Source organism: Nothoprocta perdicaria, unplaced genomic scaffold (genome assembly GCF_003342845.1).
Source record: "Nothoprocta perdicaria isolate Ctin4 unplaced genomic scaffold, notPer1 scaffold_38, whole genome shotgun sequence".
Lineage (NCBI taxonomy): Eukaryota > Metazoa > Chordata > Aves > Tinamiformes > Tinamidae > Nothoprocta > Nothoprocta perdicaria.
In genome coordinates this window covers 3,464,702-3,486,675 of record NW_020455621.1, presented here as the reverse complement: position 1 = coordinate 3,486,675, position 21,974 = coordinate 3,464,702, and the positions used below count along the sequence as shown (strand labels likewise).

The window sequence follows — 21,974 nt, the reverse complement described above, 5'->3', positions numbered from 1 at the left end:
CCGAGCGGGAGCGCCAGAGCCGCGGCGCGTGGGAGCGCGGCGCCGCTCCGTGGGCAGCGGGTGTTGCGGGTGGCCCCGGCGCGCGGGGAAGGCGGCAGGTCCCGCGCGGGGAAGGCGGCCCGCGTTTGTGGGGAGGTGCTGGTGGAAGGAAGGGCAGCGCGAACAGAAACACTTGCGCAGAGGCGGGCGTTGCGGGGCCCGCGGCTTCTCTTGCAGCTGCTGTTGCGGGCTGAAGGTGCTGAGCTGCAGATTGGCTTTGTGCGAGCCTCCCCGCGTGCCCTGCTGCGAGATGAGGATGCAAGTTACTTCGTGGCTGAGTGTTTCCAGCTGGCTGCAAAAGTGTTGCATAAGTCCAGGTTATTAATTCCCTGGTAATTATTGCAGCTTTTAAAATAACATCCTGTTGATGCACTTCACTTCTCACTAGGAGGCATTTGGGAAACGTTTTTTAAAGCGCTTGTGTGATCAATTGGCCGTGTAAGGGAACCGTCGGGCACGTTGCATTCCGTGCTGCCGTATTCCAGAGATCCTTTGTGGAGACTGCAAGCTACTGTCTGCAAGCTCCCTGGTTCCTGTTCGTRACGACTTACTAGAGAATAACAGTGCAAGTTAAGCAGAAAAATTAAGATTTGAAAGTGAGTGCGTGCAGCAGTGCCCCTGGAGCCGTGCGTGGAGCTGCAGCAGGGCGATCTGCAGCCTGCGAAGGGAATACACCCAGGCATTTCCTGTCTGGAGCCATTTCTGACCTCGGCTGCGTTCTGCTCATTAAAAGACCGTTTATGAGTCGGATGTGGGTGTGGATAGTGTGGTGGCAACTTCACCCAGCAAATGAAAATTGAATTAGTTATTTCAGAGTGAGCTGGTGGGTGGGAAGGAGATGTCTCAAAATGATTAGGTAGACCTAATTTGTGAAGGGTACTGCATGTACTTCACTGTGATTCATTTCACCATGCRCTTTATGTGCCAACTTCTCATCCACTTCAGAACAGAACTGTTTCTCTTGCTTTATGCAGAACTTATATATTGCTGTATTACTTTTAAAAATATCCGAAGCTTTTGCAAGGTAGTTAATTATTTAAATTTTGAAGCCGTCAGTCTTGCAGATATAAAGTCAGAATCTTTTTGAAACTATTGGTCTCCACATGGGCCTGAAATCCATCTGGTGACAGGGAACAAGCTGGCGGCTTTCCCTGCTGTTTGTGGAGTAGGAATGTGTTCACCTAAAGCCTGATAGGAATGTGTTCACCTGATAAAAATTACCTCTGTCGGTGAAGCACAGCAGCTTTATGTGTTCTTTTTAACATATGTTCTTCTGTTGGGGATGAACTCAGTCATTCTCATTAGCAGTACACCTGCGCTTGTTGTTCAGTGTGGTGAGACTGCTGGTGTGTCAGTAATGTGTTGATCTTCCTGTAAGGATTCTCTGCCTTGTCAGAATATAAATGCAACGGTACCTTTTGTGGAACTAAGGTAAGTGTACGACTTATTCATGGCTTTGTTGGAATTATTATTACACGCAGTTATTGGCCCAAGATGTTCAAAACCACTTGATTGAGAATCCCTCTCCAAAAGCAAACAGTTTCTTCTGGGTCTTTCCTTCTTTCAAGCATACACTGTTGGGTGGACAGAGAGGTGCAGGAGCTCCAAGCCAAAAGTCACTAGGGAACCTGCGAGTAGATGCTCGGTTTGGGAGGGGATTGCACTTACCCATAGTCACGGCAGCCTGCCCAGTGTCTAGGTGAATGATGCTCCAAAAAAGTTTTGGGAAGGAAATGGGATCCTTCTTATTGAGCAAGCAAACCAAAAGTATCCAGGGAAGATGTTTCCACTTCTGTAATTCAGGACAGTAGTTAAAGCACATATGTGTTTGGTGTTTTTTGATTATGCTTTTTATAGGCTTTGCATCCCCTGATCCCAATCTTGGGCATGCCCAAGAAMTTTCTCACACAAAATCCACTGTAGAGAAGAGTGAGACATTGAGCGTTTCCTTTGCTGGGGCACCAATTTCGGTGCCTCTGCCAAGGCAAGAGCTGTCACCTGCTCTCACATGCCCTTAGTTGCTTGTAGCCCTCTTTTCCCCTGGCATGCATCCAGCGCAAGGGGGGAAGGAAGCATCAGGACTGTAAATAAAGAAGGACATAGTTCAGAGTTCTGTGTAGCCTCCCTCTGTGCTGGGGAAACTTTCAGTGGTCCATCCATCAGATTTATTGACTGCATGATGGCAATGAGTTGAGCTGTCAGCCTGCAGCATTTATTGCTTGGGAGAAGCCTGAGGTCATGTCATGAATTGTTCTTAATTTTCCTCTCGATAAACTGTATCTGTATYACTGATAGTGTATCAGTGGTAAAACACTTCAAAATATTTTTATTTCTCAAGGAATTACAGCTTCAATTGGAATATTAAAGTGTGCAGAGCTGTATCATCTTTTTTTTTKTGTGTGTGATTTTTTTCCCCTCRTGTATTTAAATGAGGTGAGATGTAATCTCTATTTTTCATGTATTACGTCTTCTTGTTTACATGTGCAAGATTGGGATGACTGACTGACTGCTCCACCTCCGCACAAACACACATGAAGTGCTAGTTGAGATGTCTTTGGCATTTGTAGCAGCAAGGATTAGTCTGAGTTGTGTGGTTGCCTGAGTTGTTTTTATGCCTGTTAATTAGTGCTGTCTCTCTCAAAGTTGGTTTGATTATTATGTAAGCTAGTGATATTGGCTCTTGTGGAATGCAAACCATGCAGAGGTGAAAAGCACCTACAAAATTTAAAAGGATGAGGGATATATGGTAGTTTTTATTTCAGGGAATGAATTGAGAGTATTAAAGGCTTATAAAGATTTAACACCTGTGATAGCAGCATTCTTAAATTATATACAATGCTTTCTATTAAACTTAATCAAAAGTTTATTTTGAAGTCTTTTACACTGCCTGCTGCTGGTCAAATGGTCTGTTAACCAGGGTCAGCACGGAGAGCTACTGCATTCAGCTGTGTAGTTAGACTTGCTGTTGATGTGGGCACATGTGCTAGTTACATTTATAGGGCTACTTGTTTCCTTTAAGTTTTTCTTTTTTTGCCTTACTGCCAGCTACACATAAGCTGATAATTAAATATATGCACTTTTTTTTTTTAAATTAAAAAAGTAATTGAAAGCTTATTCATTACAAAAGATCACAAATTTCCCAGGCTTATGCTTGCCCAACTGCAGACGTGTAAAGCCAAACTGGAATACCTGCTCCTAATATCCAAGTCTGAATCTCAGTCTGTTCTAATGCGGAATGTCTGTGTCATTCTTAATCAATTGTCAAACGTTGAAATGTTAGCCCATGTCCAATCCAAGCACTCTGTATGTAAAATATTATCAGCTTGCCTGAACCTTTGCTCTGGTTATTGTGGATTCCAGATAAGAGGGGGTATAACTTCATTGCCCTGATGATATCTCCCATTTGTCATTGTGTAGAAGGAAGAAATTCATTCCGTCTGCAACCTCTTTACCATGCATGTTTTATTCAGCCCATATCTTTAATGTGCTGCGTTTCTACTTTCTAAACCACTTTTTTCCATTTTTTTTCTTTATTTTTCTTTTTTCTTTTTTCTTTCCAGTGCTTGGGAAGCTCCAAGCAGTACAGAGTGCTGCAGCTCCACTGCATTACCCGGGCTTTGCAAAGAGCTTGTGATCCAGTTTGTGCAAGTGGCAACAACTTGGTCACAACAGTTATCCTTTGGCTTTATAATGTGCTATATAATACTCACTCTTCTTTATTTTGGTGATGAAATCAAAACAAATTTGGAACAGGTCATAAAGAAGTGCTGTTCTTGGACAAATTAGTTTATTCTTTTGTCCCCCTCAAAGATGATTTGGGATAAAAATGGGTTCAGAAATTAGGACTAGAGCTAGGGAAGTCAAAGAATGAAGCATGGTGCCCCAGACCAATTCATATTTTGAYATTAGCCATTCATGGAACAGAAAAGAGATGATACTAAGTGGACTGTGTGAAGCTCTCGGCTCCTGTTTCTACTCTTCTAGCCTGTGATTTGTGCGTGGCACCTCCCCTGGAAGCCTTAATTGTGGGCCTGGAAAAACCCATCGTTGATTTTATATGCTCTTTGCATAGTACACAGAAATGCTATAAAAATTAAAATGGAATAGAAATGGGTTTGATATTCTTCCTCTTTGAAATAACATTTGGTATGACTTTAGGTAAAAATGTTGTATATGGGAGAAAAAAACCCTCAGGTCTGAATGCTTATGGGTTTTTCTGCAAATGCTGCTATGTCATAATCTAAGTTTGTATGAGAAATTAAAATAATCCAGGATGGAAACATTAGATAAGCTTTTTCTGCTTCCARTTTTACTATTGAAAAAGAACAGGAAGTTGTGACTATTATTTTTTTTTGAGATGGGAACATGAAGAACTGCCAAAATGTTAGACTGTTATTTTATTTATGTTTTGCATGTATTTCTAGTTGAAACAAATTGCAGAAGAAAAAAAATATTTTCCTATCTCATTTAAGTAGGCCTCAATAGCTCTTATATCTGCTGTCAAGAAGATGATGTGATAAGCACTAATTGGCATTTTGCACAGTTTATTTATGACTTGTCTGATCCTTTCTGGGTTCTTGAAACATCAGATTTTTATCATCAGTCAAAAGATGTTTCGACACCTCCCTGCAGCTTCAGCAGACTTTGCTGCATTTCCTTGACTTTCTGTCATTAATAGTGATAATCAAGCACTTTTGGGACTTTCTACCCAAGAATGTACAAGTGTGGGAAAGCATTAGTAGCTCACAGAGTTAATTATGGTCTCTTGCAGATATTGAGAAGCAGAAGATTTAATTTCTGTTTTTCTATTAGAGTGAAATGTTGCTTTAAACGGGCGTTGGTCTTGCAGCAGATGCGCTTGGCTTGTGCAGCCTGGCTGCCCTGGGGTTTACTGTCCTTGGTGCTTAATTTTTAGCACAGCCTAAGCCCCTAGTTTGCACGCAGGTGGCAGGATGTAGGTCGAGGCTTTGGTGCAGCTCTGTGCGTCCGCCTTGCTGCAGCTGGGCAGGTATTACCTTCGGACCAACTGCCAATGACATCTTAGTTTCTGTAGTTATTGCTAAGCTGATTTATAAATGAAATGCTGGTATTACTGTAATTCAATTGGTTTTTACTAGTGATCCAGCCATTACCTTGAGCACCCTCCTACTTTATGTTTTCCATTAGCATTGCTTAAGTAAAGAGCTAACAGTGGTTCTCCAGCTGACACAGACTGCAAGTCATTAGACYCTTATTTCTGCTTCTGTCTCCCACTCAAGTGCAGCTTTCTGCCCTCTGAAAGGTGTTGGCATAAATCGTATGTATTAGGTTGCCTGATCAGATTCTAGAGTGATGGAGGTTCCCCCTAACCTGGACTTTTTGGCACAATCAGTGCAGGGCCAGGGCCAGTACTTTCAGTTATACCAGCGGATCTGGGAGCCTGATAACTCCTGGCAAAAACTTAGTGGAAACCAGACAGGAACCTTAATCTTCCAAAAGGTTTYAGTTGCAGCAAGAAGAGCACAGGTGAGAGTGTGGTTTGTACTGAACGTCCTTGAAAGGCAGGTTGCCTTTTCTTCCCTATGGTCTCTTCCCAAGAGGGAGACGCTCGTTTTGAGTATTTAAGCAAAATGAAGGTAGATGAGAGGCAGGGAGGGAGCTTAAAGACACTGACTCCAAACTTTTTTATTTTCAGGAATAGAGCAAGCCTAATGGAGGATGAGCTTGATGCCTGCGCTTCTCTATCTGCCCCTCTTGTTAGGGTTCTTACTGAAGTTTTTCCCACATTAGGGATTCAGGAAATCCACAATTGGAGAAAGATTTCATGAAGTTTATTTTTTCACAGMGTTACTGTTATTCAACTGATTAGACTGTGTCCTTTGGTCACTAGCTTTCATTAGCTCCTTCACTCCTGGAATTGTTTATTTCTTACTCTCTTGCTTTCCCTTTTGTGCTGCAACCCTCTGATCTTGTGCATTCCTTTGGAAACGGAACTTTTTCTGACCAGTGAATTTGAAAAATTAACCAAAAACATGTGTTTGGATTCTGTGGAAGTTTATCACAGGCTGGGGTTGTGAGGAAGTGTGTTCCTCGAGCCCAGTCTCCACATACCACACTGTAACTATATAAATTATAGCTGTCGAGATTGCGTGTGATCAGACTGAGTGGGTTGTGCAGGCGCTTGTGTCTCTGCAAGTAGAACGAAGCAAACAGCAGACTTGCTCCTAAGTCATGTCCAGAATACTGGAAGAATTTTCCAAGGAAAATTTTTTAATGCCCACATCATATCAGCACACATTTAGTAAGTTTGGTTACTTATCAAATGTATAGCTTTAAAAATCATTTAAAATCATGATCTAAAAATACTCAATTTGGGAGGTGCATTTAGTATTTTAAAATGTGAACTTTAGCTTTTACTACTGAACCCTATTTTTCCACTAGTTGTAATGGGCATGTACACTATATGAAGTGATATAATCTCAGTAATAATCTCACATAATCTTAATTGTGTAATGCTATTTCTGTGCAGAAGTCTAACTGCTGTTCATAACAACTAGCAAGGCAGGGATTTGCATAAGAAATATATAAAAATGCCACAGCGTGCGCTGTAAATTAGACTCATAGATGTGGAATTTAAATACTTACTACATAAACTAGTAGATGTGTTTGTAGAAGTCATGGAAATTTGCTTTCAAGATGCCACTTAGCCAATAAAACTTGTTTTCTCTAAGGTAAGTTTCAAGGTTATGTTTACAATTCACATTACCCTCGGTGCTAGTGTGCCCTGTATAGCATCCATCTATGTGGTTAGAGAAATCAATAAGAACTTGAATGTGACCCCCTTAACGTTTCTCTTAGAGTTCAGAAGAGATGGAAGARTAACACATTTACCTGGATAGGGTTAGCTAGTTCCTCTAGAAAGGAAAAATAACAGGTATCCCACAAATAATTTTCTATTTCTTCTGAACACTAAGAGCAGTTTTCTAAGAGATTGTCTTAAGAATATAGAAATAGGAGAAAGATGCTTGAAAGAAATGGATGCTCTCGAGTGAAAGGAGTTGGTGGCTCTTTCACTTGGTGAGTAAAAAGCAGGACTGATGCTAGTGTAAACAAGCAGTGCTCTAGAGAACAGGGTTTTTCCTCCTGTCCCGTCCCAGTCTTTCCTCCCTCTGTGTCCCTGTGTGTGCATTTGCATGGAAGTAAAAGCACATATACACAGACAGCTCACACCAGAGTAAATGATATATAGCTCACATTTTGAACTGGTTTCCTGTGGCTTCCCCACGTTACCATAAGGATAAAAATTAAAGAAGCCAAACGCCTGCTCAGGTCCAGGATTAATTCAGTGGCACTGTTATATTTAGCAACTTATTTGCTAAGTTTTATAGCAGGAAGCCATATTAATAAGTTAGCAGCTATCACAAGATTTTTTGCTGAGCAAGGTTTAACATTGATTGCTCAGAAGTCATGAATTAAGATATGCAAAATCCAAGGGTGAGTCCAAAATTTTTTTTCTTAAACCTGTATAGACCAGATTTGCACAAGATCTTTTTAGGAAAAAAAAAAAAAAAAAAAAAAGTTCTATATGTACTAACTGTGAACAAATTGTTACCGTTACCATTCTATAGTCTTCAGGTTATTAAATTATATATATATATATGTACACACATATATATGTGTTTAGTTTTCTTTTAATATTCACAAATGTGGAAGATTTTTCAGAAAAAAAGTATTAGGCAAGATTTCCTTCAGAACAAAAAATTTACAAAATGATTAAGAGCTACAGAGTGTGATGCTTATATCTAAGTTACACCAGATAAAAGGCTTATACTTTAGCAGAACTTCAGCTTATTTCATTTTAATTCTAACTTGTTACATTTTAACTTGTTTTCCTGATTAGGTTCCCTAATCCTCAGGCTCAGTTTTCAAAGTGCTGCTGGTTGATTAGTTAACCTTATTTGTTCCTTATTTGTGCTGTTTGGTTAGACCTAAGTGCTCTTAGATCCTGTTGCAGGGAGTGCAGACAAAATGCAAACTGCTACTGCCCCAAAGGACCTAGAGCTCTGTGATCAGCCACTCTGCTGTGTGAGGTGTATTTAGCAGCTCTAATTTGATGCTGTTCAGGTTTTCAGTTCTTACAAATGCAGAAATGCATGTTTGCTGTTGTATACTGGCAGCAGCAGGTTGAAGATTTGCAATTCTGTTTTTGCCAGAATATTGATTATCTCTATTTTTTACAGCTGTATTTAGAGATAGCTGTTTTTTTTTTAAAGTATGATTGGCAATGCACGCCGATCACATTTTCCATTACCTTAGCTAGCTGAAAATACACATTAGTGAAAACTAGCGAATCTCTTTGTTTCTCCACTTTAACTTTATCAGAATAAATCTAGTTAAAGAGCATTTATATGTAGAAGAGGCACTTTGCCTTTAAGCCTAATGCACTTTGGGTCAAGAGCAAATGCTTGCTCATTCAGCGCTGAAGGTCGTACAGATCTGGCAGTTTTCCCTATGGAAAGGGCAGCGTGCCGTAGGAGGTGCTGGGGAGCAGCCCCACGGATGGGYGAGTGCTGTAGGATCTTTGAAACTTAAGGCAGCTGCTTCCAGGGGCCGCTTGGGGCACGTGCGGCTTGGGACCCACTGCGGTGGGYGGCTATCCCACCTATTTCTGGCTTCTCCGCTAAATTGCAGGACTCTGTTTTCCCACTGCTTGCAGGACTCTTTTCCCACTGCGGGGTCTGATCAGTTGATCTCCGTGGCCTGTGATTCCCAACGGGCTTTTGAGCTGGGCTCAGTGTGATAAGCAGAGGCTGCCCCGAAGCTGGACTAGTACCTGTAAGTGCCCGATGTATTCCAGATCTTGTTGAGGAGGACCAAGGGAGGGGGTGTAAAGGGAGGATTGCACAAACGTTACCCCCACCGGCTTCCAGCATGGCCTCTTGTTACCGGTTGTGACAAACTGRAAGCTTCCATCATGTTTCGCTGAGGTTTTCCATAACTTTTCGCTGAGGAAATGTTGATCCAGGTTAAAAATCACATTCCGTGTGACTTTAGCCCACTTTGTTTCAACATTTTTCTATCTTACTCCTCATTAGTGTTTTGCTTGGTAATTTAATTTTAATGAAAAATGACTTATTTTTTACTTTTTAAATCTCTGAAGTGGGTGACATCTCCCCTGAGCTCAACTTTTGCTTTTCAAGGTAGAGGATGTGGGGGGTTTGGGTGTCTGCCTGTGAAGCAGGGGGCATGCGCCGCTTTATGGCTGCACGTTCCCTTGCCTTCCCCTGCTTCAGAGCTGTCATCAGCAGTTCCCACGTTTTTTTTTTTCCTCTCTCCCTGCCCTGCTGTTTGAAATTTCATATCTTAGTTCCTTTTCCCCTGCCCTCCCTCCGTTTTTTGTTGCAGACCTTTGGAAATCTGGAAGATTTACATCAATTTTATAGTTGTGCTGGAATCGTAGATTTTTATTCCAACTTCTTGCCCTAGTAACAGTTAAAAGAAATGATCCATCAGGAGCTACGTGCACCAGCTGAAAAAAATCTGTATTCTGCCTTTCTGATTGCRGCTGAAATGTATCACGTTGTGATGTGCAGTTGTTACTTGTTGGAAAGAAACTTGTGGCTTTTTGGTTTGTTTTAATAACTTTTCAAAGCTGACGGTTTTATTTTGTTGTTTTGTTTTTCCCCCTCAAACTGCTCCTGCCGCTTTCCCAATATTCCTGATTTATGCATCCTGTCTACAGTCTCCTCAGTATTCCCAGGGCGAGAGGGCTACTCAGTAAAACCAAGGCTCAGATAAGCCTGTAAATGGGCTGTGGTGAAGTCTATGCTTGCCCCATCTTCCTCATAAGCATCATGTTTTCAACTATTTGTGGTATATTTGACAAAATGTAACTTGGCATTTTCATCCTTTGAACTTTTTTATTTTTTGAACCTTTTTTTCTTCTTTTGTAGGCATTGTCTGCCTCATTAAAACCAGGTCRGTTTCCAGTGGCTGTGGAGAACTGCAGTTTTCAGTGTCAAACCACAACTAAGTTTCATTCATGTTTCCCAAACTTAGGTCTGAGTTTACSTGTATTTAGGAGCCAGTAGTTCCGTGTGGTAACCAATACTGCTACCGTTTGCCTCTGGTTTGCCGAGCGAGTGTCTTGGGTTTTGTCCCTTTCCCTCCCGCTTGCCAGCTGTTTGTAGTGCCGGGTTTACAGCTGCCCGTGCCCAGAGGGCTGCCTGGCTGCGCGGTGCCTTGCAGTGGCGAGTAAGGACCAGCTGATTCAGCTGTCCGCAGGAAAGGAGATGTGCGTTTGGAGTTTGCGCCCCGCTGTGGGTGCGCGCGAGGAGTGAGCGTGCAGGGTGGTGGTGCAGCCTGTGCTGCTCCTCAGGCCTCCCCAGAAACAAGCGGCTGCAAAAGGAGCAGCTGGCCGGCTTCGGAGGCTGCCGTAAGCGCGGAGAGCGCCGTAAATTGTGTTCCTAGAAGAGGTGACTTATTTAGAAACAAAAGCAAAGCAGCGTTTCCAGCGGTCTCTGGCAGCAAGGTACYTTGCGTTGTGTTTCACCTCTCTTGGAGCAGCGAGGCAGCGCGAGAGCCTGGGGATCTGCTCTGCAGCCCCCCGGCTGCTGCGGCCTCCGCCTTGCGTGGCCGGTGAGGTCACTGCCGAAGCAGCTCCGCGGGCATCGGAAGCAGTGACTGCGCCTTTCATGTGGCCGAGGCTCCTGTGGTTGCGTCCTCCTTGGCCGGCTCCGAGGGCAGGGCTCCGCCTCGACGCTGCCGGCGCTAGGGCCCTTTGCAGGACTGCTTTGAAATCCCTTTTATTTATTTATTTTTGCTGTCCTGGTGGATGGAAACTTGTCTTCCATTTTCCCCGTTCAGCATTTGCAAGATCCTTTTCCACCCAGTCATTTACCTAAACTTAGAGGAACAAATTACATCCAGAAATTCTCTCTTTGTTACATTTGGCCGATAGTGCCTAATTAAATTAGATGATTCCAAGCCGTACAAGCGAGGTGCTTTCGTGGGGCTGGGAAGCCAGGCTAAATCCAGTGGCGTTTCCACCCGGTGCTTGTTTGGGTGCGGGTCCCCAGTGGGGCTCGCCTTGCACTGCAAGGGGTGCTAAGCTCCACCTAGCTGCTTTTCTTAGGCAGCCTCCAGAGCTTATCTGCACTGGCTCAGGAACTTGCCTGCTCTCGTCTCCAAGCTGTGATGCAGCAAGAGAAACTCATATATAAATACAGAAAATTATAGATACAAATAAATAATGTAATATAACATCTAGATAATATGGATATATAGATAATATGGATATAATAAATATAGGAATTTATATGTAATAAGACTAAGATTTGTGTCTCCATGTATGTACAATGGCCTTTTTAAAGTGTTCTGCTTTATATTTCTGCTACATCTGATTGCAAGTCCTTATGAAAGCCCCAAATAAATAYGTTTTCTATTACGTACTAAATTGGACCAAGTACTCCAAGAGTTAAGCTAAAGAGTTGGTTTTTATCGTGTTATAAGTCTAGGTAAATAATATATTGCATTTTTTTATAGCACCATTTTTCATGCTGTTCTTGATAACTCGTGTTTGTTCAAAGCTTMAGGAAAGCTGAGCTGAGGAAAACCTGTTTTGGGGGTTCCTAGCTGGCTCCCTGTGGTTTGGTTTGGTTTCCTCCTTGCTATGGAAGTAGCGAATGGGTGGCAACTTGTGTCTTTTATCACACTGGTGGGTGGAAGGCAGCCTAATAAAATGCCCTGGATTTGAYAATAGTCTTATTATTCAAATCTATTTGTTTGGTATCACCCATGTAAATGTTAGAAACTAAGAATTCTTAAAAAGTAATATATCCAGTTGTCCTTGCTTAATGGTCATCCAATTCCTTTTGTCATGGAAGTATGGCTGCAGAAAGTYTGCTGAAAATTATAATTAATATACTGCCATGTAATTTGATTTTTAGAGATGTCCAAKGAGAAATGTAGCCTCTGTTGAGTTACGCAGGTCGACTTTGTGTGGTGCCCAAATAACTTTTTAATTTTGTCATTTCCTAGTAGTTGTATGGAGCAGGATRTGTAGTATTCTATGGATTTGCCTTTTAGGTGAACCATTTCTTTATAAATTAAATCTAAGGTATTATGTAGTCCAGATGCAGCAAATTTCTTATAATAGTAGTTATATCAATGTCTGGGTACAATGCTAGTAGATTTAAAGACACTTTTAAATTTTTTTTTTTTTAAGTGAACACTAGTTGCATAAAGCTGAATGCTATTTTCAGACACTGTATTTAAACTGAAAAGCTGCATCATGAAGCCCCTTGTTTTAAAGAACAGATAAAGAAAACCCAGCTGGACAGTGGTACAGAACCGTACAGCAAAAATGATGGAAATCAAGAAAAACTTTTGGTTTGCTTTTGTTCTTGGGGGATGTTAGTTCCTCCTCCATTGGGAGCTACTGCAGATTTAGGACCTTTTTCCTCTTGCCCTGTCCCTCTCCCTGAGCTGGTGCTGGAAACGGAGCTTTGAGCTTTCTCAGAGTTTCCATACGAAAACTAATGGCCTTTTTCTGCCGCATTAGTTTACAGATGGACCATCTGCCAGCGTTTGCTTTGGCAATTGTGTAAGTGCCAGAAGAGACTCAGAGAAAGGCCAGGAATTTGTAGTTGAGATGAAGGGGARCTCATTAGTCCCAGCAAGTGTGGACTCGGATTGTCTTGTCCTGCCATGGATTTGTACCACTGCTARCTGTAATACGTGGTTAAGGGGGATATTACTTAGGGTGCTATGGATCTTTGAACAATTTGAATCAAAATAATTTGGAAATCTGAAAGAGTACAACGATAAGATGGCATTTAAAAAATGCTGCATGTAATGCTGCTCCTTCAGCGTCTGCCAGTACTAGTAGCTCCAATAGCTATAAAAGGTCTCCTGTGGGGTTGGGAAGCTGCTGTTCTGGRCTCTGTCCAGGCACTTACCCTGCGCTAAGATGGGCTGTCTGCTGAAATCAAGGATACAGCTCCCAGGGGATAAGCTGGCCACCCGGGTTAGTTCTTGAGGATCAGGGCTATTAAAAAGAGGACTTGTGCTTTGAAGAATGTGTACACATTATCTTTAGTCTTGTGTATGCAGAACCTCTACATTCTTTTTAAGTATTGATCTGTGTTTTTCCTAATGGCTGAAGTAACTGGGGCTATTTACAAAGGTGCCATGAGACCCTGTTATTTTCGTGCTACAGGAAAAAAATGTTCTGGTACTAAACCTACTTAATATTAAATCAGTGGAAAAATACATGGGGTTCTGCTGTGTTTGCTACAAATGYTGGAAAGGGTGGAGTGCCTTTCCAGTGAAGTTAGACGTGGCTTTCATCGTATGTTCAAGCTAGAGGCAYTGAAAGGAAGACTTAAACTGTTGTCTCTGTCACTGATTAAATTAACTTTCTTACATTTTATTTTTTATTTTTTGAGCCTTGGTTGGTTTTAATTACCTTTTGTTTCAGATTTATGACATTTTTTTTTTTTCCACAGCAAGTATGTTAAGTGTAAGCTGTTGTTTGTGCTGCTTTCCTAGTGACACTCTGGCTATGTGTCCTCTTTGCTGTATGTTGCTTATGCTTTGCTTTGTTGGGAGGTTGCCTGGATGTGTGTGATTAAAAGCTTTGGATAATATATGTGGGTGTGTCAGGAAAGCAGAGAAAGCTGCTGTGACTGGAGTGTATCGATCCGCTTTTTAAACAGCTCTTGCAGATAATAATAATAAAAAAAAAATCTGCTTTTAACATCCTGGTTTAATTGTGTTCCCTTCAGGACAGAGTGCAAAGCAGAAGATGCTACTTGCAAGTTCTCTGAATCCGAGCCTGAGGAATTGTCAGATGAAGCAAGTGCTGACACTTTCTATGGAACTTCTCCTCCCAGCACGCCCCGGCAGATGAAGCGCATGTCAACAAAACATCAGAAAAATAGCGTTGGGAGACCTGCCAGCCGTGCCACCCTGAAAGGTAGAGGTGCTTCTTTCTGTGCCTTAGGAGACCATGAGAGCACAGCTGTAGCTCTGCTTTAGCAGGAGCTCTGTGTTGTGCACAGTGAAAGGGCAGGAAGCAGAGGTCACCGGGTGCCAGAAGGGACCTTCCAACCGGGTCTGTGAGCGGGACGAAAGGGTCGCAGGCTGCCTGCCAGGATGCTTAGGGAGCCTCCAGACTGGGAATTTCTGGAGCCCGACTGGATATGGCCATGAGCAGGGTAGACTAGCTTGGAACGGAGCCCTGCTTTGAGCGGGAGGTTAGGGCTCCGTGACTGCTAAAGGTTGTGTAGTGTAGGGTCATGCAGATGTAAAGGTGCCTTCCAGCTTTAACTTAACCCTCCCTTTACCTTTGCTGAGATACAGTGTTAAGTGCTTGTTGACAGAATAATTGAAAAAAAAAATCCACTACAGTAGCTATGTTTTTTAAGGCAGCCTTCCCACAAAAGCTTGCAATTTCACTTGGTTTTCTGAGTTTGGTGCAAAATTTGCAAAAGCCATTTCTTAACAAACTGTTTGTTCTGTATTTTCATACAAAATGTACTTTGTGTAAAAATTACGTCAGACAGGGWTGGTTGCCAAAGACGTTACAGCAGCATGACTGTTAGCAGTTAATGTTTTGGAATAGTAGTATTTCATATGATATAATTACCATAGGGTGCATTTAATTAAAGGAATATTTTTCAAGATAGAGTGCTGAGGAGAAGGTAAATGGTTGAGCATAAATTAAGGAATACAGTCTGTTCTTCAGCGAGCAGAGCTGTCTAGGGCATGGTCATGATCAATGAAAGGCTGTACAAATATCTTCCAAAACTCTTGCTTCCATTTCAGGCAACTTCTGAATAAAGTTACTGTTTCAGCAGCATTCCCCAAAATACCTTCTGCTTAGAATAAATTTAAAAGAAATGTCGTGATACTTGCTGGTTAGTTACGTAGCCATTGGAATCATTAAGCTCCCTTTTTACTGTCTTTTAATTGTGCCTTTTGGCAAAGCTAAGCTCTGCTAGTGGAACATTAGCCTTGTTTGTTTCTGGCTATGGTAGTTATTTAAAAAGTTTTCTTGTTTGTGTGACTTTCTTTTCAACTCTGTGGTTGGAAAAAAAGGTCTCTAAAATGAGGGAACAGAGTGATATTATAAAAAAACATTTCTTTAGTCTGTACTGCTGAGCACACGTGAAGGATTGATGCCTTTATGAGGAAGAGGAAGCTATCTTTTACCTGACTTACAGATTCTAAGTTCTTGGGGCAAGGACTTTCCACTTACGAGGCAAGTGGTAATGCTTCTGGAACAATAAAAATCTGGCTTTGTGTCAGTATATCTTAAATGTATGGATGCATTTTTATTTTTGGCTGTTTAACTGTATAGATTTGATTTTGGGACAGGAATGACTATCTGTTATCAGTCTAGTTTATTTCTGGGGAAAAAAAGCGTATTTTCTAGTCCAGCAGAAGTTGGGTAGTGTTGTATAGAGTTAAGTATCTTTTCTGGAAGGAACTTAATTCATGTTGTGTAACTTAGTTTTACTCTGTATCAAACAAGCAAAGAATGGACTGGTTAATTGCCCTTATATGTGTATGCAGATGCCTAATGGATAGTGGTATTGAAACAGAATCAGAATTAATCTGGTGCTGTCTTTGAGGAGCAGGAAGGTTGGGAATGGAGAAGTTGCCTTAGTCGGGAAACATGAAATCCTAGGAAGCTGTTCTGGCCATTTGGCTGGTTAGTGGGACTTATTCTACTAAAGGAATTCTAATTTCCTGCATTTTCAGTCTTCTGATTTTGATCTGCTCTGCAACTTGTGATTCTACAGGATACTGTAAACCTAATCTTGGCATTTGCAGAGAACCAGCACATGCACAAACAGATGTTTTGCATCCTTATTAACCTAATCCATCCTTCAAGAAACCACATCTAGGCAAACAAAATATTATCTTTTAAGTATAAAAATCCACAATTGAGGCTTGAACTTTTAGATTTAAATTACAGCATTTTAAAAACATATGCTCTCTATCTCTCAATCTATCTCCCACCACAATCTTCCCATAACTATAGGTCAAAAAAGTCCTTTGGACTGCTAGCCTTATGGAATCCTTATACTGATCTTATCCTTTAGCAGAAGCATAGGCTAACTCGCCTTTTTGTGGCTTTAGAGCTCTGCTTATGCTTTTAGATGCTTTTCTTTCTTCTACTTAAACACTTGGAGAAAAAAAAAACAAAGAAATTGAGCCACTATACAGTAAAAACAATAAAACTGATTGGATATATGTTTTATGAAACACTAAGTTTTGTAAACTCAAACATTAAGAAATCATTCTTAATGAAAAAGAAGCCCAAGAAAATCTTTCTTTGGGACATTTCAGAATTCTGTGCACTTGGAAAGAAGTTATAGCCTGTGCAGTTGTCAGATTGTTTGATGAATGCTAATTATTTCTTAAAAAATTGAAGGGGACCTGCTGCATCTTCCTGCTGTGCCTGAAGAATGGGCTAGTTTGAACACAGAGGAGCTTTTCACAGAACTCRGCCTTCTTCCTTCCTGCTCATGTAAAAGAGGCTGGGAATAGGAGAGGAGCCTGCAAACAGAACAGAATGAGGAAATTTTGTGCCTCTATAGTGACAATTATTCCAGAGAAGTCTTTTTCAGGAAAATAAATAAAAGTTTTAGTTGATTAAATAAGTAGGTTTGCCTCAGTTACCAGGTATTTTGTCAGTCTATAAAATAACAGAGCCCTTTTCAGTGAAGGCAATGTAGTTTCTTCAGTTTTGAAGCCTCTGACCTCAACCACTGTCCTCAAACATAGTAAGAAAGCGAATTACCCATTTAATATCAGTAACAGATATAAATTCATATGCAGTCAAGGATGGGGAATAGGGAAAAGGTTCCTCGTTCAGCTTTGAAATAAAGTAGGCAATTTGTGACACTGAGAGATGCCAGGAGGACCTGCTGRGGATGCAAAGTGCAGTAGGGCATGTTCTGAAAACCGCAGTGGAGCAGAGCTCCAGAGAAGAGGCTGGTGTCAAAAGAAACAAGAATTCTGAAAGGAGATTATGAACATTACAATAAAAGGCAGTGTTTTAAATTAAGATTAATTAAATGATTGTAATTTCGGGGGTGTGGTGCAGTTGCACATCTCTGAAAGGCAGTGTTTTGTGACTGGTAGTACGTGAAACATTGACTATGAGCAATGAAATGGGCACACACTCAGCTTTTTAAACTTATCTTTCAGTCTTCTGTTGGAGGATCTGAAGAAAATGTTGAAAGAGAAAAACATGTTAAAGTGATAAATGTTCAAAGTGGTTTAAAGGACCTCCTGGTTAACTGCAGTTCGGTGAATTAAGTTGAGAAAATGATCTTTGAATTTGCATGGGGTTCTGATTATTTATTTTACAGGGTCATCAAAATGCTGTTAAAAGGCAATGTGTTTCTAATCCACCTCAGATGTGGGCTTTTTGTTTGTTTGTTTTACTTTTGTGTCTGCCAACCTTCATCTTCCTTCTTTCCTTCAAAGCCTGTAGTCTTGCTGCTCATCTATCTTAGCCTCTTGGGCTGTTGCCCTCGTAGCAATTCCAGCTGGCACGAAGCTGCAGCTGATACGCTCAGCAGTGCCTTGAGGCCTGGGCTCTGCCTCTGACAGTGCCAGCAAACTCTTGCTACATAGTAAACAGAGAGGGTTCGGTGCTGCTGTGAGACACGCTGGTGTTCGAGCAGGTTAGTATAGAACAGATGATAGTCAATTCTATAGCTGACTTCATAGAATCCCTGGTAGGTCTCTCCASCCAGGAGCAAAGCTGTGTTTGTGTCTGATTTTTGTGTGTTGTCTTATACTCGCCAGCGTACTTGGTAGCTTTTCAGAGAAAGATGTGAGTTCCTGCAGTAGAAGCACTGAAGAGGTATTCATCAACTTTGTTATTACGAAAAGCAGTTACTCTGTTAAAATTGTCGAGTTGAATTGTTGCTTTAATTCTGGATAGTGATGTAGAAAACCTAATGCCTTAATATTATCATTGTTATCTGCATTATAAGACAAATGGAGAACTTCAAACCTTTCAGTTAAAAAAAAATGCGTGTTTTAAGCCCCAGGCTTGTACAATATGCAGAATGCTTACGAACTATCTCCTCACATCGTAGTTGTCTTTCCTTGTAGATGTATTGCAGATTTTCAAATCTCAAGTCTAAGAAACAAATTGGGTGGTGTGGATGTTGCCTAGATATATGTGKGGATGATATCTAGGTATTGATAAGTTAATAAACTGTTAGGCTGTTTGTGAACCCTTTGGAGGTAGAAGTGAATCAGCCTTGCGGTAGGTTTGCTACTGCTTTTGGGGTGGCAAATTTGAGACAGCCTCTCTTTTCTTTCCCCCGCCCCAGACCATTTGGTAAGGTAATAGCAGTGTCTGTGTAGCAGGACAGTTGCAGGTCGCTTGAGCTGCAAGTGCTCAGAGTTTTCCTGAGTTCGATGTGAAGCTGAGCAGTGGTCTATCAGTGGGGACTTCATTGAGAAGCTCGGTTAAGGAACGCGCTTGACACAGCCTATGTGCTCAAACCAGAATCAGAAACTGAACCACATTTCCTAAACTGGCCATCACTTACCCTAACCATGAGATTCTTTCTTTGCACCAAATTTAATATAGTGGTTGCAGTGTTCTTAAAATGCAAGTTACAGTCCTGTTCCCCCTGCCTTCCTATAGCTATTTTCTTTCTTTAGACCTTCAATGAAAAGTCTCTCCACTTCCTCCTCCTTGCACTTGGTGATTCTTTTTTTCTTCCACATGCTCTTCAGAAAAATATCTTTCTCTTTTTCAGAGTTAAATGGCTAAGTATACATTATAGCCTATCCCAATCCTACACAACTATGGCAAGAATTAAATTGTATATATGTTTCTGGGTGTGGAAAGTAGGAGGAGGCGATGTGTTAGACCACACTCAAGTTGCTCATTGCTCATTAGCAGCCGAAAATGGGATTTGTAACTAAGGTTAAGAATTTAAGATTGCAAGATTAACTTTTGTCAGTGTTCCTTATCCAATTACATTAGTTAACTGTTTTTTTTTAAAGAAGAAGTCCATTGAAATGCTACTTCTACATGGTGGTATAGTTGTACCACAAATTTTATGTCACAAAAATTGATATGTAATTATGTAAGTAAGAAATGTAGTTCACACACATTTGCCCTACGAGTTTGCAGGCTCGAACAAACTTGGGTTTGTGAGCAAAGGCTTTCCAGGTATTCTGGAAACCCCGTGTTCTCTGCGACCTCCTGGGCTTTGTGTTTCTAGCCCCGACCTAGAAGGCTGGGCAGTGCTCAGTGCTCCTAGAGCTGCAGGGACGGAGCAATGGGGAGAAAAGCTGCCAGAGACAATTGCAGAGGGAGCGAGAGCTGGAATCCCGGGAGCGAGAGGGCCCAGAGAGGAGGCCCCAGGGAGCAGGATGGGCTGCTGCCCACGGCAGGTGAGGAGATGGGCTGGGGGCTGGAGGGGTGGGAAAGCTGCACAGAGAATAGAAGCTGCAGGGTCAGCTGAGAGAAAGCAGCTGATGGGTTTAGAAAAGATATAGGATGGTCGTCAAGGTCTGAATTGGTTAGGAATCCTGGTTGGATTCTTTCGGGTTTTGTTTGGCTTTGACAGAGTGCTGCGATAGGGGTGGGCTTGCTGGGGCTGTAATAGCCCAACCTAAGAGCTGGAGGATTGTGCTGCCCACTGGCGAGAGCTGCTGCTTGAATCCCACCCTCAGGCTGCCCAAGCCCAGCTCKGGAGCTGGGAGGGGGATGGTTCTGAGGTTTCCCTCACCTTTGGAGAAGGAGCCGGGAATGCAGGTTTCATGGAAGCGACTCCATACGTGCGGGCTTGCTTGCCCTCACTGGCCTAGTCTCTCATGCCAACCRGGGTGAAACTGAAAGCCTAATTTCAGCAGGACTTGCTTGCTGGGGTCTTAAACTCAAGACTAAAATCAAGATTAGAGAGATTAAATAGAGCTTAGAATAGAATTCCATGCTGCATGTGGCTGGAGAACTGTTTGGTTGTTTGTTTTGTTGCTCATTTTCCTGCCTATTCTCTCCTGTAGCCCAGCTGCAAAGCTGGGGACATGTGTTTCCAGCTGCAAACCGTGCTTTTCTTTCAGCAACAGGAGTGTGGGGAACTGCTGATTATTTTCACTGGTATTCTTTGTTCCTAGGATTAATGAAGCTGTATTGACTTAATTTCTTTACGCATTTGCTCCTTTTTTCTCCTGATGATTAAGTTCAGATGCAGCTCAAATGATTCACATCTCGTGCTTCTGTTGTGAAAATTTGCTAAGGTCTGGCGTACAGAGTCTGGTGGCATTTTCTCTTTTCAGTTGCCCGTAAGGGGGTTGAATGCTTCTGGCTTTGCATTCGTCAGTGAGCCTGCAAAAGCAGATGACTCTACAATTCATTCATAACACTTTCTGTACTGGTATGATATTCTTAAGACATTTGTAAGAGCCTAGGAATCACACTCAAACTTTCTAAAATGTAGGGTTTTTTTGGTCTGTTTTTCCCTGTTATTTCTTTGTACAAATCGTATAGAACAGATCTGGGAGGAATGCTCCAGATTTGGGGGGRAAAGGCTTCATCCATGTTGCTCTGCAGCCTTACTGCTCCTCCTCTGCGGGCARAMAGGCACATAGTTTGTGAGTTACCTTTCCCGTGTGTCCCAATTCTTTTCCACAGAACTGCCCTCTTATCTGGCTAGAGATTGAATTGAATCTTGTAATGAAGGAAACTGATTTCTTTATCACTTGCAGGATACTGCAGGTATTGAAAGATATGTAATGAATAAAACCAGACTGAAAGGTGATTTGATGCTTAAGAAGATAGTGAAGGGTATGGTCTGATAATAGGATTCTGTCACCAGAATTCGGATGACTCTAAGCCGGTTTCACACAAGCGAAACATTTCATGTGCCGTCATTAATAATTTGCGRTATTTCATGTTATCCCAAAGCCAGGCTAGGTAAGGGGGCTTTAATTCACAGAAGGGTTGTGCATCCAAGCTGCTTTTGGAGTCCAGGGGCTTTGAACACAGTGCTATATATTCTGAAGCAGTAGCTCTTACCATTTCGCATCCACGCATGTGGTGACTTGACTGGTCTTTCTCTGTCATGATTTTCCATATGTAGAATGGCAATTGGTTTACACCGTGCAGACTTATTTTGCAAACAAGCTTGTTCCTGGTATTAATGGATATCATAGTGAGGAAGAGAGCAGTGAAGACCCTATGGAAATTATTCTCTCTCGCTGTAGCAGAGCGGTAAGCAGCAGATAGTGCTCAGACTCGCTAGCGAGCAGCGACGAGCAGGCCGAGTGTCCCGCAATCACTCTGTGAGGCTGGTTTTTCCCCCCTGTGCTTCTTTTACTCGTGGGCACTGTGGGGAAGGAAGAATGTGTCCGTGGAGGATGTTGTGTCCCCGCTGGTGGCCGCTGGCTGCCTGCAGCTGCTTCTCTCCGGCCTCTCCCCACATCCTTCCGCGAGCGGGCGCCAGGGCCCGGGCAGCGGCCGGCGGCTCGTTCCTGACTCGCCAGGCCAGGCCTGGGCGGCAGCGGGTGGTTAGCACAACGTCGCAGCAGAGCGTTACGGTGCGCGCTGCTCCCGAGGCAAGCTCGGCAAGAGGAGGCCGTGGCCTGCACTGCCGGGCAGCGAGAGGCTGCTCTGTGGTTTAGCAGGAAGGCACCAGCTGCTTGTGGGCAGAACGGAGAAGCSGGACTGCCGTGTTCAGGCTGTGTGTTTGGTGGAGACCAGAGTGTTTCCCAGACCTAAGATCAAGCCTCGGCTGCTGCTAAGGCCRCATTGTCTAGGCTAAGTAGTTTCAGAACCCCTACATGCTGCCCTTCTTAAGAAATGGCACGTGCACTTTAAGCRTGGGATTTATTTAATTCCAGCTTCCAACTAGGAAGCCTTAATAATGTTGTGCATTTTGAGCTTTTAGTTGGGAGGCTGTTGATGA

General features: G+C 42.4%; 1 protein-coding gene across 1 annotated transcript in view; it reads left to right on the top strand.

Annotated features, from left to right (window-relative positions):
- Positions 1–21,974, top strand: part of MAP3K4 (mitogen-activated protein kinase kinase kinase 4) — a 64,814-nt gene that overhangs the window by 395 nt on the left and 42,445 nt on the right. Inside the window, exons 2-3 of the mRNA XM_026044723.1 lie at positions 1,418–1,470; positions 13,806–13,996. Of these exons, the coding sequence (XP_025900508.1) occupies positions 1,418–1,470; positions 13,806–13,996 (244 nt within the window). The remainder of the gene's footprint in view (positions 1–1,417; positions 1,471–13,805; positions 13,997–21,974) is intronic.